Raw genomic sequence first — 18093 nt, 5'->3', positions numbered from 1 at the left:
TTAAGTAGGTACACCTTCATTCCATTGTTATTCTAAAAGGTACAATGCGAACAAGCGCAAAAAAAGATGTTTTAACAGAAACCCGTTATCCGGGATCGAGTTTTAATCTTGCTTAAAACATTGGTACAATATACACACATCACACTTAAAGCAGGTATTATCGCGTCAATCCTTTTTTGGAATTACTATAAATATCACATAATATATACGGCGGAAAAAAATGCCGCCTGGTGCCAATCGTGAATACAAATCTGCATCGGTGCGTTTTCGTTTATTCGGATTATGATCGTGACAGAATATACTGTGAATAAAATATAACGACAAGCAAATCTTTCGTGAATCCGATTAACACATTTCTGAAACGAGTCGCAATGTATACTGCAGGGGTAGGTATTGCATTATAACTGAATAATATGTTTGCCTAGGTATATAATGTCATAATGCAGTTTATATTTCGAACCTATACCTACCTATTATATTTGAAAGACGTTTATGTGTTGTGTTCTCTGCTCACGACCATCTTGCGGTTTTAACTTAATCGATTTCTTTAAAACCATTCGAGAGTGCACTTTCGCGGTTGCACGTTACATAATAATATAGCATTTTCCGGGTGTAACGATGTACAGCTAAGAACCTTTTGACACTCGCGTGGTATTTTTTTGTTTGTTGCGTCGTCCTACATTTTATGCTCGTACGTCGATTTGACCTAAATACTCTGCATATGGAGTGGTTTTTGTGGAGGGTGTACATTTTAAAAATAGTTACGTGCTTTTCAAGGTTAGATACATACACTGTAAAATAATATGAAATTTTATAGTGGATCATATAATTCCATGCCCATTTATTATAATCCATACATGGAACCATAAACATGGAACGTAACCCGTATAACCTATATGGTAACCGAAATTATAGACCCAACTCAAATAAAAGTTGAGCCACAGTGCAGCTCGATAAAACCATAATATTAACGATATTTTATTTCAATTTATCTATAAACCAAATCAGTTCATAAAAATAATCGAATGAATCCGTTTAAATAAGTATATTATCCAAAACACAACTTAATTGTGTGACGATAATCTTTAGATTTGCGGCTGTATATGGTGATGAGCCACTCCATCTTATGGAGTCTATCCTATCTAAGTCACATATTATTACCCTGTAGCTGTCTGGGATGATAATATTATTATATCTCTGATGCAGGTACTCCGAGCACAGTCGCGAAATATTTCGATCATTCAACTCGTATCACTCCGGGTGTATACGCATGCATCCAGGCACTACCCCCGAATTAATGGATTAATGTTGGGAAAGGTACAACAACAGTGCTTTAATTAGATTGATGAGACTTTGTTAAGTAACGATATTTCAAAATCGTACACTGATAATTAAACGCCCACCTGGCTGGATGTATACAGGTACCGTCATCGGCGATCGGGCTGTGGGTTGTAGTAGGGGTAGGTAAGGGGGTTGGTGTAGCACGGTGTCTTTTGATTAATGACGTTTTGTCAATGGTACACCAATTAATCGACGGTTTTAAAAAATATTTAAAATCGGAAATAATTAAGGGCCAATAGGTGGTACACGCTCAGTAGTTGTTGTTGTTGTTGTTATTGTTGAAGCGCTTTTTTGGGACGAACGCAAAACTCCACCGGTATTATATAATAAATAATAATACAGTAGATGCGCCTTTTTTCTCTGTCGTTACAATAATGTTATAATATTATGTTTAAAACCCTCGATGTATGCGGGTGTGTTCGATTTAAACTCGCTGTGGTACTCGTTTACCGTGCATATTGTTGTATGTGAATTAAAAATGTGTTTTTTAAAACTATCTGACTGAGCAATAAATTTAATGGGGATTTCTATCGGAATGTTACGATTTAAATATCCGCATACAATGCGTAGGTACAACTGTGAGCGCAGTAAAAGGAAAATCTTATTTAACCCAACGTTCTATATTATAATAATATATATACCTACTCCTCCAGGAGCAGCGGTCATTATAATATATCCTTTGCCCAAGCTCACCAGAGGAGGGTGCATACCGATAGGGGGGAGAAAAAGTATAACACCCATAATATGTAAATTGAACCTTTATTTTTATTCTCGATAAATGTAAACAAAAACCAACTTTTATATTATCTTGATGCAGGCCGATGTAATTTGCTCTAAAGTTCAATTATTCATGAACAAAGCCCTGTGTATATATACTGAAGGCCCAGTTCGACAGCAATATTATATTTATATAGATGCACATACACCTATAATACCTATATACAAGGGTCGTACCTACGTCCGATCGTGTTGTCTGTGTATTGCCTATGCTTGCTGTTGTAAACTACGAAGAATTTGATTGCAATACAATAATAATATTGTGCTAATATAATAAACTAATTCTCGTTTAATCGAACCGTCCACCGTCCGTGCAGCAGTGTATAATAGTTTAAAATAAGCCCTTGATTTTGTACCTTCTATATAGTATTATAACTATAATATAATATTATATCGGCCGCTTATCGTCGAGCGGCTGCCAAATAATAATTACACAGCTTTGGTACAGTATTTATATCTATATGTATTATATAATATCGTAATATTTTAATTTTGTTGAATAAAGTATGTACCACCAACGTTATATAGGATTTGCCCTCAATTTATTTCTGTATAATAAAAATACATTATACCTACAACAAGCACGATTGCATGATATTCGATATTTTTAAACAATAATCAAATGTGTATATTTTATTTCCGAGCCGAGTCTATAATTTTTTTTTTACGGTTGTACATTAGAATAATTGCAATAGTTCAAAAACAGAGCGAAAACTAAACAAAATGTTGACGGGTACGTAATAGTCCACAAAGTATATACCTGCCGGTTTATTCAAAATGATTCGTCTGATATCAAATGATTATAGGTACTAGGTAGGTTTATGTTTAGGCTAATATAATAATAATCTTATGATATATTACATAAAAAATAATATTCAAAATTATTTATTCAACGATACCTATAAAAAAATTTCTATATGGCTTCCCTTAGTCACGTGAACAAAGTCAAATCGGAAATCAAATTCGTCCCATGCAGCCTATCCAAAACGACAACATTTTTTTTATCAAAAGCATTTCATAACCTCGTTTTATTGAAGGTATACTTTATAATAAACATTCAAAAAATGTATAAGTATAACTATGAAAGTTTAACAGCTTTATTAGGTACCCAACAATATAACAAAGTATTATATTTTAGTACAATATTATATTGTATTATGGCACTCGCTTGGACTTTTATTTCCAGGGATTTTCTTCCCGCGGGCGCCATTTTACCTGGGTGTGTTTATTTTTGTCAGTAATTTTTTCCGACTACCGTGAGGTGGTTATACTCTGTAATAATAATAATAATAATAATAACACATTTGGTGGTGTAACTTACAATACCCTACGATCGGATTTGCGGGTGAATATTTAAGGCGCGTTTGAGAAAACTCTTCCAATAAAATTACGCTTCGGCGCGGAATTCGCGATTTCCAGCACTATACTGTACACATATCCATATAATACATTGTACAGCAATGAAATCGTATGCGACGCTCGCGTTCCGGTCGTGTTAAATCGGTGTCGAAACGAACTTTGCCACGCAGTATTATATTTTCAAAGTTTTCGCACGCCGATCCGCCTTTTACCGTCTATCCGCACCGCCCTCGATGACGGATAACCGTGTATAGTAACTCATCGAAGCGTGTGAAGACTTGTCAATGTGTGAGGGTTAATTCGGCACACTCACCGTGTAAGTATACCTATACGTGTATATATATTATATAGTATATTATAATATATTATATATATATAATATACTCTGGTTCGGGTCTCAGATTTCAATACATATATCGCTGCCGGAATCGTATTGAAAACAGCATCAATATGTAATGTATCTAAAACGCATTAAATTAGCAACGGAATTTATCATAACACCGTGGCAGTGCCCGCGGGCATATGAATTATGCATTCGAATTAATTCAAAATTTCCCTCGAGACTGTCTTGCCCTCCCCAGAGCCGTTTTCCCACAAGCGTGACGTGACGTAGGTTTACCACCACATCATCATTGTATAGTAGTATTATTTTTTTTTTATATACACATATACAGGGTGTAACGGGAAGAGCTGGCTAATGAAATAACTTTTTTTATAATCAATATTTTAAAAAAATATTTATTTATACATATAATTTATTAACACTTTGGCTACATTTATAGTATACTAGCTGTTTTTCATTTTTATTTCTTGAGAATGAAAATAAAAATGTTTGAATTTGATTCAAACTTTTTGGAAAATTTAAAAATAGCTACTTTGTGAATTAGATCATTAGAACAATTTTAATGCGCAAACATTAATTTAAGTCTAGTTATTTATTTTTTAAATTGTTTTCGAAGTAATTAAGCGTAAAAGGTAATACATTTTTTCAAAATATTATTTTTTAGGGATTTCCTAACATGAGTATTTTTCTTCAATTAGTTATTATCCTTATACGTAATTTTCACTATTTTTGTCATTTATTTCTGTTACACTCTGTATATGGATTTCATATAGACTCGCGTGTAAACCTAAACCAAATATGTTGTATACAGTTTATGATATCCGAATTTTTCTTTTTTTTTTAAATTTCTATTCACCCTCAAATTGATTGTTTTTCCGAGAATATTGTTATAACTGATCGCCGCAACATAGTGTCGGTTTACGAAAAGGATAAAAAGATACAAACAAATATAAAAAATCAATTATTTCATCATCGCCGTTCTTGTGGTTCTTTTTACCGCGATCATATCTGGCAAACGTACAAAAGATCAAAATTGAAAAGAGAAAAGAAAATCGTACGCACACCCAAATATGCGTATGTTACATTATACGTATGTGTGTGTATATTTTTGGCCGTAGTTGGTTTTTCATCGTTGAATCCCCGGTGGAATTTGAATTTTTGAGTTAAAGAACCCCCGAAGTTTTACGACCTCATAAATCTTTGGAAATTATATGGTGGCCCGTAGCGGGGATTGCGGGAAAAAAACAACATTTATTTCCTAAAACAAAATATAAATATATATATACATATTATATATATATTGGGGGAGTAGAAATAGTGGGACGGTGAAAACCCCCCGCGACGGAAAATGATTATATACACTATAACATTAGCGGAGATTTTAGCGGAGAGGGTGCGCATATCTATATCTGTATGTACATACTATGTACATAGCGAATCAGATCGGTGTGGCAGAAGAGGAGCAGGGTAGGGGGGAGGGGGGCAGAAAAACAGTGACGGCCCCCAGCCCCGACCACTTGAAAACTTAAAGAAGAAGGAGCAGAATACTTGCCAAATGCGCCGAGAAAGTTTGTCTGAGCATTTCCATTCGTGTGGATAATTCGCCGGAGGAAACCGCCATTACGCACGGACAATTTGCTAATTGGTTGCGTGTCCGAGTACACTTTGTTTAATGTAAATAAAACTTTTATTGTCGACTCGCTCGTCGTCGGGACAATATCTCGGTGTGCGCCACTGCAGTATATCGTCTCTATACACTAGCCGTATATAGACCGCAAAGGCTGGTCGATTGAATATTATTATACGCCGCATGCATATTGTCTTCGTATAATATGCATGTAGGACGTAGGTATATACACTATACGTGGTCGCCGCAATCGGTGGATTCGATTTCACCTCGTTGCCCACCGCAAATGTCACTACTACTACATCAGTGGTATATTGTATAAATAAATAATGATTCAGACCTCGGAACTTTATGCTCTAGATTGCTAGAAAAACAATGAAATATGTTCATTGTGCATACATATTACATATTCTAAAAATATCTTAAACTATTTAAATATATAAGCAGTAATGAATAAATATTTGATACATTGAAGGTAGGTATTCAAGACATGAACAAACACAGGGGTGCTTGAAGGCTCATTTATAATTAAAGATTTGTTTCGTTGATAATTGATATACCTATTAACAAAATATTAATATTAATTGTATTTATATAAATCCCATAATTCAATAATAAAATTGGCTCTCGATTACTGTAGTTATAAGATACGTCTGATAATAATTATAAGTTTTAATAGAGTATAAATGATAATATTCAATAATAATGTTTAAGAGAGTAATCACATCACAGAATCAAAATTTAATGGTAAACATACACACGAAAATGCAAACTTAGACTGCAACTGGTTAATTGATAAGTGATAAATGATATTACATAAAACTTCTCGAAATCACTTACTTAAGTATATTACTGTTAAAATAGCAAATATAAAGCGTATATTTCTTAGTTTGAGTTGCTAACATGGTATGCAACAAATTTCAAATTTGTGTCGATTAAGATTTCGAATATTATACAAGTTCCTAAGTAATGTGTGAATTCACGAAGTTCCGAGAATAATAATTGATATCCGACATACCACGTCATATTAATGTATTGCTTTCCAACACACACACAAGGGGTGTGTCTCTTACTCAAGGGGAGATGACGGTAAAATTACCTCCCGTCACAAACACAATGGTATACTGACATACGCATCACCCGCAATATAGGTACATGCTGCTCGGCGGAGAGTCTGCTGGCCCTCGAATCAAGTCTCTCCCCTAGCTACGACTTCCCATCGGCCGTTGCAGTAGTCTCTTTTCTCGACGAACGGGACGAGGTCATAATATAATGTAATGTACACTTGCTTTAAGAAAGGCAACGCCATCGTCATCATATTATTATTATTACTTTACAAATAGTTCTGAATCGATTAATTTTTTCGAAAGCAAATAATTGTAAATCAAACAGTGGCATCGCCGTCCGCCTTGCAACTAGAAACGAAACAATTTTCAGGCTTGTCATTGATTGACGTTTGCTCCGCCGAAACTATTCTTCTCCCAACTATGTTTGACTTGGAAACACTATCGAAATGAGAATTCTCGCCAACAACTATGCCAACGTACATATTATATACGTATCGTGTATACACACACACGCACACACACACACACATATATATATATATACCTATTTAGTATTTATATATAAATGTGTCTGTCTATTGTCTAGCAAGTTTTGACGTAATTGTCAACGCCCGCATGTGCCCTCGAAGAAGGGGATGGTTTGTTAGGTATACCCAACAGTTGTATAGGCTCTGAGCTGCGAGTCCGAAACAAGTTTAACACCATACACACAGATGTGTGCGGGTGGTTAGGGGGTTGAAGTTATAACCGGAACAATAACGCCGTACACGTGCGAGCACACACACACAATAATAGTAATACTATTATATACGAGTTATAAGCAAACGCCTATATTTCCGCTTTCTCGGTGTCTACCTGTATATTATATACTATTGCGATGGTTGTGTAACAATAGTCAACACGCATAATTATATTAATAAGATAGCGTAAAACAACACGACGATAAACGATAACGAACAGCGATGGATGTCGCTTTACCCCGACATTAGACGTTCACGGTTAGAGTTTTATTTAACTGTTTACCACGACGAGTCGTAGGTATGTGAACGGAAGCCGTTGGTAAAAAATGTGGTTTTTTCTCGCGACAGAACAAAACACAACCCGATCGAATCTTTAATATTACCTAATTATATTTCAATCGTTTGTATTGATAGCTGTGTTCTACAATAATGATTTCTTCCGTTTTGTTTCAGCCAACACCAAACCGCTGACGTTCGACGAAGTATACAACCAATCGAGCCCGACCAACTGCACGGTGTACTGTGGTGGACTGACCAGCGGACTCACTGACGAGCTGGTGCAAAAGACGTTCGCTCCGTTTGGTAACATCCAAGAGATACGGGTGTTCAAAGACAAGGGTTACGCATTCGTCCGGTAAGTCGACGACGTCATCATTATAATAATATTACTATGCTCGTAATATTAGTGAAATTTAACAATCACTGTGAACAATATTTACTATAATTTAATATTATAATGAGTAAAGGGGGATATTTGTGAAAAAATTAATACGCAGCGGCAGAGCGCCGATCTGAGCGCGCCTCTCGAAAACCATCAAAACATTAATTTTAATATCCAAAAACTTAACTTTCAATTTTTTTCGGTTCGAACCCTATTGACTTTGTGCACCAACGATGAGCATATTATAGATGGCTGTTTATTGGAAGTAATTTCGAAGTTGTCAATTTTTTCGTTTTATTTAATTTTTCTTCCTTCGAAGTTTATCGAACCAAAACGTGAAACCAAAGACGAATCCCAGTATCGATCTGCGCAGATGAAAAAAAAAATAAATAAATGAAAGGACACACGAAATTCTTCGGCAGGTAATCGGATTTCAACCGAATCGCAACGGCAGGTCGCTCCGATTTCGCTAGTAACATGATTTAATTATTCAAACGCCGCGTGGGTAGGGTATCTCGAGAGAGTGTGCACTCGGCGAAAACACGACTACGGATATCCTAATGTACCGACCGCCTCCACTTTTGCCACCACCTACACTACATTCTCCGCCACCACCGCTGCCATTCGACCACTGCCGCGGACGACAGTGGTTCTTGTCGTTTCCAGAATGTAATGAACAGCACTAATACTATATATATTTATTTATATATATATATATATATGGTTGTGTGTGTGTGTGTGTGTGGGTTCCACGTGTGTTGTGTGTGGCCTTTGAAAGGCGGGTAGGCGGTACTTTAGTAGTTTGGTCCATATATTCACCATATTACTGGTAAATCATTAACCCGTACGCTCGGCATCATTCCAACCTCGTATACATAAATTAACGGCGTTTTCCGCCCAAGAGCCCGTCGTCCCCAACTTCACTACACACACACACACACACACACACGCGCGAGCGAGCGTGTGTGTGTATATTATATGCACACAATCGTCTTGCCACGGAGATCTACCTTAGGCTCCTAGCAAAAGCCGACGAGCGACTTCGGACTTTGCGTTGAACTGATTTCACATTGTCTTGACATACTGTTGTAGTAGGTAGGTATATAATATTGTGTGCGTTGTCGAGACGAAGACTTTGAGTACCTAGTGCAGTGACGTTCTAAAATTCTCAAATCCCATTTCCCTGAAATGCATAAATCGTTCACTTTCTGAAATTTTATTTTTCAAGACCATACTACTCGTATTATAATAGTAAGTATAGATTCTTTGACGACTCACTAGCGCCCTCTAATATTTTGGTGGTATTTCACTGCGTAATATTATATGACTATAAGCTACTTAAAAATATGAAATAATACGAGCGACATTTGTTCAGTCGTCGTTATGATACACATATTATAGTCCCGTTACTCTGTTTCTTATTTGCATACGCAAACAAACAATACAATTAATCCAAAACGGTAGTTTGCGAAATAATATTGATTTTTTTATGACGACTTTTTAGTTATTTTCATTTCACGAGCAATTTATGAGATAATTTGTATATTTACAATTATGATAAGCCTTAACGTTACACCGTTATTTAGCTTTGATAATATTAACATAAGTACTTATACACATTACGTAGTATAATATTTACATAATATCATATATATATATATATATAACCTTTATCAATACTTTCTATATAGGTAATTGAGATGATCTTTGTTTGTCGACAGTGTATTTTGTTTTTTATAGCTGTACGAATTTTTCGACTTTTTATAATGATATCATATTTTTATTTTCATATAAAACGTTTTGCATTCAGTCAAACATTATTCATTACTTTATAATATATAGATAAACATTTATATAACTTTTGAACACGTACATTGTAGAAAATTATAATCTAGGGTTTATTTAAGTACCTACATAATATAGTATAATAGTTACGCAGTGATATATATTATGACCTATACGAACAGCACTGATCTGAAAGGATAATTTCTGAACAATGGTGTAATCGGATTATACGCTAATAAACGTATTGTATCTATCGAACAAGTTAAATACCTGTCGAATATACTAAAACAAAACGGTGTTGTATCGCTCGTACTACTCCTCCGGCTACACAGAGACGCGATTATATATGTATATGTATACCACGCTTACCGAAATACCAGGTTCGTTCAATCCCGAACAATTCCTGTGGGATGATCCGCGGTTTCCTTTGACCTCGCCCCGTGCACAGATCTCGGTATCTCCATAAAACCATATTTTTAGACCCTGCAGTCGACCGCCCGTCTGAATTACTCATGAGACATCGGGAAAAACTGAATTGAAATTTTATAGCGACCCGCCGCCGCCGGTCGGCCGCGCGTATTTAATGCGTAAAGTTTTATGCGTTGTCCTGCGCGACATTCAACCCGTGAAATCGGCCGACCATAAATCGTTTGGGCAACCCTCAAATCATTACGCGGGAAGCGAGATTTCAGAGTTACAGACGAATAATAATAATAGTAATAATAAGATAAACGGTATACCCATGCCGGAGTAATGCACGTCGTCTTCGTCCCTCCGATTTCTGTATGCACATATAGTATTGCATTGTTATATATTATGATGTATACATATTATATTCTAATAATAATACACTGCGACGGAAATAACGAAATAGACATACACTAATTTCGTTGAAAAATGTCGAGGGACTACCGGGTTTTTGTTTCCATAATGTCTTAACGTTGTGAAACGGAATGTTTGTTTTCTCTCGTCGGCCCCGCCAGAGTTCCGGCCCGCTGGCTACTTAGGAGCTTAAAATATTCATTCGCTCCAAGACTTCGGCATCAGTGGATACGTGCCGAGCTAATAAAGTTCGTTACCTTGTTTACAGTAGTGGTATACTAGCTAGGTCGGACTGTGTTTACCAGTCGGAATATATATATATATATATATAATATATACATACCATACATATTATATACGTACCTATATATGTATATAATATATACATAGGTACATATATAATACTGCACACACACCGGCTATAGTATATATAATACATGAGCGTACATCCGAAACGACCCAATACCTTTGACGGCGGTAGTGAAGCGTCGTCGGAGGTGGTCGGAACGAGTGGGGGGTATGGGGGGGAGGTAGCAGAAGGGTAGAGAGAAAGATTGTGTCGGACGGTTTCCTGTACTTCCCCACGGACTGCGCAGAGGCGGCGGCGGCCTCTTTCCCGGCCAATTGTAAACGGATTAAGAATGCATCCCCGACGACTCGGCTATATACTCGCACGTAAACACGCGGGCGTGTATTTTGTCGAATGTGTGTGCATCTATTATTAAGTATATATACCTGCTTGTTTTCGGGCAACCATTTTCGAGAAACCGTGTTAGGGGCCAGGACCTGCGGACCGTTTGTCCTCAATATTTAAGCGACCCGGTAGGATTAAAAATGTATCTCCGACATCCGCGCGACTCTGTGCGAACGTTTTGAACAAAAACCGCTTTCCGCTTTGTCGGATGTTCCAGATTCGCCACGAAGGAATCGGCCACTCACGCTATAGTGGCCGTCCACAACTCGGACATCAACGGGCAGCCGGTCAAGTGTTCGTGGGGCAAGGAGTCCGGTGAACCGATCGTGTCGCAAAACGCGTCGCAAGTGTGCTCGTCGCAGGTAAGTTCCGAGCCACCGCGGACTTGGCTGTTTTCCGTGCGAAACTTCCGGAATGCCGACTGGACTCGACCCTGACTGACTTCCGCCCCTCGGCCCTTTTTTTTTAACGTTTCAGGCGGCGCTCAGCAGCACACAGTTCCCGTACACCGCCGCGGCGTACGGCCAGCAGCTCGGTTACTGGTACCCGCAGAGCTATCCGGCCACACAGCTACAGGGACAGTTCCTGCAAGGAGTGCAAGGTTACACGTATGGACAGTTTGGCTACCAACAAGGGTATCTCGGGTAAGTCAAATGCTACGATCGTTATAAATAATCATGACGCTAAATAGAATAACAGGATAGAATACATTATGGACGCATGATCGGGTTTTCGAAATTGGATCAAAACTATTATTGTTAAATGTATATAGCTTTGCAGCATCGTAGAAAATCGTTTAATTGTATAACAGCTTTGATACAGGTGCCACTCTAGGGAGTTGGTTAATTTTTTTTATTTTCGTAGTCCGACACTTCTTATTGCGGTTATTTTTCAAGTATATTTTTACACGTGTAATACAAATATTTATACAACAACTTTTGAGATCCCGAATATTTGAATCGATCGAATAAGCTCTTACCTGCAGCTAAGGTTTGGGTAAGTGCTGCAACAATTGGACAAACAATTGGATAACTTCGGATGACCGAATTACCGCCTACCTTCATTGTAATAAATTCGAAAATTAGTTTAAATAACATTTGTACGTAAAATATGGAAATAAAAACATTTTAAAATCCGATTGGATTAACCGTTATTGAAATGTAGCGTGTACTGATTGAATTTGAATTATTTTTCGTCCAAAGATAATATAATTAATATTTTTTATTTCTAAATAATGTAAAATTTATGAAAAGTAGCAGGTACCAAGGTGAAGTTTCCCAAATTTACACTAGGTAAATACATTTTCATTAAATGTAAAACTGTGTTTTCCACAGTTGGATAAACACGTTGAATAGTATTTCGCTCGTTTTAATTAAAGTCGCACTGCGTTATATTTTATTTTTTCTATTCGATTTAAATCAATTGCTTGAACAGCACTTGGACGTAATAAAATTAATATTGGTGAAAACGTGTCTTGCGACAATTCTCTCTCTATCTCTTCCAATAACATAATATTATTTCATTATACACTACAGAATATTAAAATTAAATAATTATCGACTTCATAAAAAAACGGTGTTCAGCACGTGTCAAAATATAGTAGAATATGTTTAAAAAAAATTATTGAATTGCACTGAATCGTATGTTATGATTTGCCGTTTACAGCATATTAAACGTATTATAAATTAATTTTTGCACTTTTAAGACAATTTGTTGGAAAGAGTAAATTCTTAAACAATTATTTTTCCACTAAATAATACACCATCCTAGTGGTGCCAGAGGTAGGTACACGAAATAAACTAGATTGATACGAGTATGCAAAGCCACAAATAAGCTGTTAAAAACCTCGACGTCTACATCGCAATATTATTGGAGTACTCCATATTAAAATAATATGTATTATATTTGATAATATAGAAATTGTTTCGCCAAATGATAAATCTATTACTCGGAGTAAACACTGTTGTAAATTTAAAAATAGTTTAATAATGAAACTCAGTGTTTTATCAATTGTTATGTATATATAGTATATTATTGTGGATGTTTTGTCAACCAATTGAAATTTTTGAATGAGATTCGATTACTTATCCACGTACAATTCATAGTTATCGGTAACATTATTATAAAATATAAATAAATAATAATATAATATGTTGTCATACTATTATATTGTTGGTGCCTAATACCATCCTCTACTTGCTTATACATGTTTTGAATCCAACCATCCCAGCCCACTCCCAGAAATGGTTTTACAAAATATTTCTTTTCGACGTGGGCATTTAAGATTAATTTAAAATTGTTTTTACGTTCCAACTTCTTCCACCTTGAGTTTATTTTTTCTATATACATAATACTACGTGTTTGGTGGTGTATGAGGAGAGCTGTGTACTTATTAGTTTTAATCAGAGGCTAAGATAAAATAAGAATAATGGTGGTTATTTGCGCGTAAGCAGGAAGTGTCACTGGGGAAAGTTGTGTTTTTTCATACTCTTTTGACTTGAGTGCCTTTTCTGTTTGCTTGTTGATGATTTTTACCTAAATTTCCCACAATATTAGTCATACTGCAATAAGATGGGTCTAACGATACTATTTTCATTATACAGTATAATAAAATAAGAAAATGTCGATTAGTATCTACGAAAAAATGTTGTTATTTTATATTTCATAATATTCTTAATTTGCACCATACCTAGTATCTACGTAGTTTTTATTTTTTTTTTTTTATTCGAAAATTTTACAATCTATATTTTTTAACACAATAAGTAAAATAGATGACTGACATGAACATGTACATAATAAGTGAAAACATCACATGAAGCATCAGATGACCGAAGTCATCCGGCGAAGGAACTACCTATCAGAAAATTAATTAATTAAATCAATATTCTTTTATAATTGGTCACGACAGAAATGTCTATTGCGGCGCCGAGGTGGATTAGGAAGAGAACTTGGTGATGGGAGATGGGAGATGGGAGACGAAAGGGTTAGGAAGGTATTGCAGTTTGGAGTGAAACCTATTATAATATATTATTTTGGTTAGTTGGTCAACTTATGGTCAAAATTGTAAATCTTCATGTAAGGTTTCGTTCAGGGCCGAAGCTATTAGCTGAATAGCCGAAAAGTAATGGGGCGAGAAAGTGTGGCACATCCCCAGATTTGTATACAATTAAATTGTATGATATTATGTCAAAGAACTCTCAGCACCGGTACCACCATCACTGATTATTTCAGTGGTACACTATGTATAACATCAAACTATGTAAATCGACAATATCTAATGTCTTACCAACATTTTGACACAACAAATTAAAACAAACTGTTTGCATTTTCGCTTTTCGTTTTCGCAGCCGGATGGGAATGCAAGCACTGCCAACGGGAGCGACGACAGCGTGGACTCAACCAGGTGCCCTGCAACCGGGCCAACAGATCGCGTCTGCCGTAGCGGCCCAACAGTCGGCCCCGGCACCAGCCCCGCCGCCCGCCGCCGCCGCCATGATCCCGGCCTATCCGACGCTCCACCAGTTTCAGGTAAAACAACACCCCGCACCGGTGCAGGCGTCCGCGTGGCCCATGTACGATCACCTCCACCACCACCATCACCACCTCCACCACCAGCACCACGGTGGTTACGAGGCCAACGAGCTATCCATACTGAAAATGGCCACCTCGTGATCAGCCTCCACAGCCGCAGCCTCCACCGCCGCCGCCGCCATCGCCGCAGCATCCACAGCCTCCGCAGCCGACCGATCCGACGGCGCTTATCGTCCCACGAAATTGTATTACGCGCCTTAAGCCCCTTTGGCCTGAACCCCTAACGAATAGTGCCCAATTTTTCAGCTCATGCATATTTTTTGTATCGAATTTTTTTCGAAATACCAATAAGTCTAAATGGACACGAAGACGCGCAAATCGTTACCACCCACCCCCACATTCCCCCCCACCTGAAAAGCCACTACCTACCCTACGTAAGACGCTCCCCGGCACACTTATCACGCGCTTTCGTTATTATGATTAGTTTTTTTTTTTTTAATTATTATTATTTACGCTATTATAATATTAAATACGATACCGGTCGATTGCAAACTCAATGTACGCGTCCGGTATTCAATAAGATTATTATTATTATTATTATTATTATTATTATTATTATTATTATTAGTTATAATTGTCTATTATGGTTTTTTTTTTGTTTTCGAATCTGTCGAATTCGATATGCACATAGTTTGATGAAACGTATATAGCTAATTTTGTAGACGAGAATGCTCTTAACGTTATTATTTATTATAATTATTTTTAGTAGAATTTTTTTTTTATAATTTTGTATATTTTAGTTGTTTTTATACTGCTACGAGGCGAACATTCGGCAAACCCCGCGTATCCCGTTCGGACAAACTGTCGTGTGAACTCATTTGAGTGTGATTAGGTTTGCACAGGAAATAGATTCATGTCACCCCCACCCACCACACCAAAAAAAAAAACAAACAACAAAAACCAAACCGCACCACCGTCATGTTTATTGTGCTTGTGATGTTATTTGTCGACGAACTTAACTTCGGCTTAACCCTCTCACACTTGATGCTTACCTGTTATTAAAATATTATTATATTATGTTGCCGAAGACGACGACGACGACGACGACGATTGCAATAGTTTAATAATTTCGTTAGCTATACTGCGCATCACGGTGGCTGCTGCTATTTTAAAAATATGATATTGGAAAATTATCTATTCGCGGTGTTTACTTGCACCCATCGACAAGTGAATTATTCATAACTTGGATCTCTGAATTATTGATAACTACTCGTATATTATTTTATATTTTTTTTTTCAAATCTGAAAACACAAATGCGCTGAACCTAATCAGTCGCCGATGCATTGCAGTCGTTCGGTCGCCGTGTTCTCGTGTATACGTCGTACAATAATAATAATAATATTATGATATCGCTATACTCCCGATACTAAAATATAGAGCCGAAATTCACGGGTTTTGTACCTATACAAGTTCCTCGCACAAAAAAAACACACACACATACACGGAAAATAAAAATAACTAACACACATATTGATTCACATATTCACGTACGATGTAATACTATATAAGGGCACTGATGTGGTTTGCAGATAGCCGACGAAGAGTGGCTTACGCCGAGCCTGCTGGTCTGAGGACGACTGAATTCTGGAGCCCAAAAACGCGATACGATAATTCTTCCAAACTCCGCTTTCTGCTACACACATAGTCAAGCCAATCAAATTTACAATACCCCGAAAGCCCTGCCGGTGTACCGAACGAATTGTAAATAAATCATTTGGGGCGCCAAAAAACAAAAAAATCAATATTATATATTATTATATTATATTATATTATTATACGGGCCGGTATATTAATGTATTATTATTCGTTTGTACGGTGTCGAATCCCCCGATGGGTCGCATTCGGTTTTTTAAAACAATAGATCGCTAACCAAATAAAAAAACGTAACATATCATCGACACGAGTGATGAAGAATTGTGATAAAAAAAAATAATAAAATCGATAATTAAACGATAAAAACGAAAAAAAAAAAAATTATTTAGTCATAAAATATTTAGTAGCAAGTTAAAGATGGATGATAATATACATAATAATAATTGTGCTTACATGCTCAAAAAATAAAAATAATAATATTAAAAGTAACTAATATAATGATTTAATTATGATATTATGTTATAATATATACAATATACCTATTATTCCTATACTGATAATGACAGCGCATTATTGAAAAGTGTAGGACATCGATTGCCAAACAATTTTTTTTTATACATTGGAAAAATATGATATATTTTTATTCAGCACATTTCTGTTGATGTTTTTATTTATTATTATTTTACTTTTCACTTCACCCGTTTGAACAACGATAGTATTAATGAAGCATTTTTGTATGATATTACACAATAATATGATGGCTCCAGAGAACAAAAGTGCGTTAATACATAATATAAATAAATATATAACCGAATGTTATATTATTATATTTTATTATTATTATTGTGCACTCACACACGCGCTACAGAAACACACGGTTGCACGTGTGCATGTGCGTGTGTATGTAAATAGTATAAATTATTATGTTATCGATAGCGATCAATTCGCTCATTTTGTAATAATACGAGTCTATAGGCATAACGCGTACTACCTACGTAATATATAGTTATTATTACTATTATTTTTTTTCGCAATGTGTAATAATTTCGCTACGTTTTGCTGTTCTATCTGACTTTTGTAAATATTTATACGGAAAGAAAAATAATACTTTTATATAGTGAGCTGTTTTCATTTTTATATAGAATGTTATAGGTAATACGATTACAATATTATATTTTGTTGTGTTATGTTTGTCAGTTTTTGGTATATAACTATATAATAATATGATAATATCATTATCGAAACGTGTCCCTTTGAATGCAAAACAAAAATAACTATACCAATTAAATGAAAATAATCACGTCCACTATAATAGCTCTATAATATGTTATTACAATATAACGCATATTATATTAATAATACAAATGTTTTTCATCCAAAACCAAGATCTTCGCTTCGAGTGCTCCCCACCGAAATTATTTCCTGTGCTCAATACACTCACATCACACACCACCATTTGTCTGCCGATTTAAATCACACATTTTTTTGTTCGTTTCTTTGTATATATATGTTACATTATATATTTATATATATATATATATATATATATATATAACGACCCGCAAAATAATCGTGTTGGTGGTTTTTTTTTACGATTCCCTAGTATAAAAATAATATGTAATAATATTATTTTACTATTATATAAGAATATAATCTATGTAAATTAAAGTGTGCTAAATTGTAGTAAATGTT

At 35.8% G+C, this 18093-nt stretch overlaps 1 protein-coding gene across 4 annotated transcripts in view; it reads left to right on the top strand.

Annotated features, from left to right (window-relative positions):
• Positions 1–16813, top strand: part of LOC111039100 (nucleolysin TIAR) — a 345265-nt gene extending 328452 nt beyond the window's left edge. For 3 of the 4 annotated variants that reach the window (XM_022322531.1, XM_022322459.1, XM_022322697.1), the window contains 4 exons: positions 7708–7888; positions 11434–11578; positions 11694–11860; positions 14564–16813. In XM_022322531.1, the coding sequence (XP_022178223.1) occupies positions 7708–7888; positions 11434–11578; positions 11694–11860; positions 14564–14888 (818 nt within the window). In that variant the 3' untranslated portion in view covers positions 14889–16813. The remainder of the gene's footprint in view (positions 1–7707; positions 7889–11433; positions 11579–11693; positions 11861–14563) is intronic. The other variant, XM_022322614.1, reaches the window with a different exon arrangement.
• Positions 16814–18093: the final 1280 nt, after the last annotated feature.

The sequence above is a fragment of the Myzus persicae genome, unplaced genomic scaffold, assembly GCF_001856785.1.
Source record: "Myzus persicae strain clone G006 unplaced genomic scaffold, MPER_G0061.0, whole genome shotgun sequence".
Lineage (NCBI taxonomy): Eukaryota > Metazoa > Arthropoda > Insecta > Hemiptera > Aphididae > Myzus > Myzus persicae.
The sequence above is the reverse complement of the archived record's forward strand: the minus strand, read 5'-3'. Positions and strand labels throughout refer to the sequence as shown.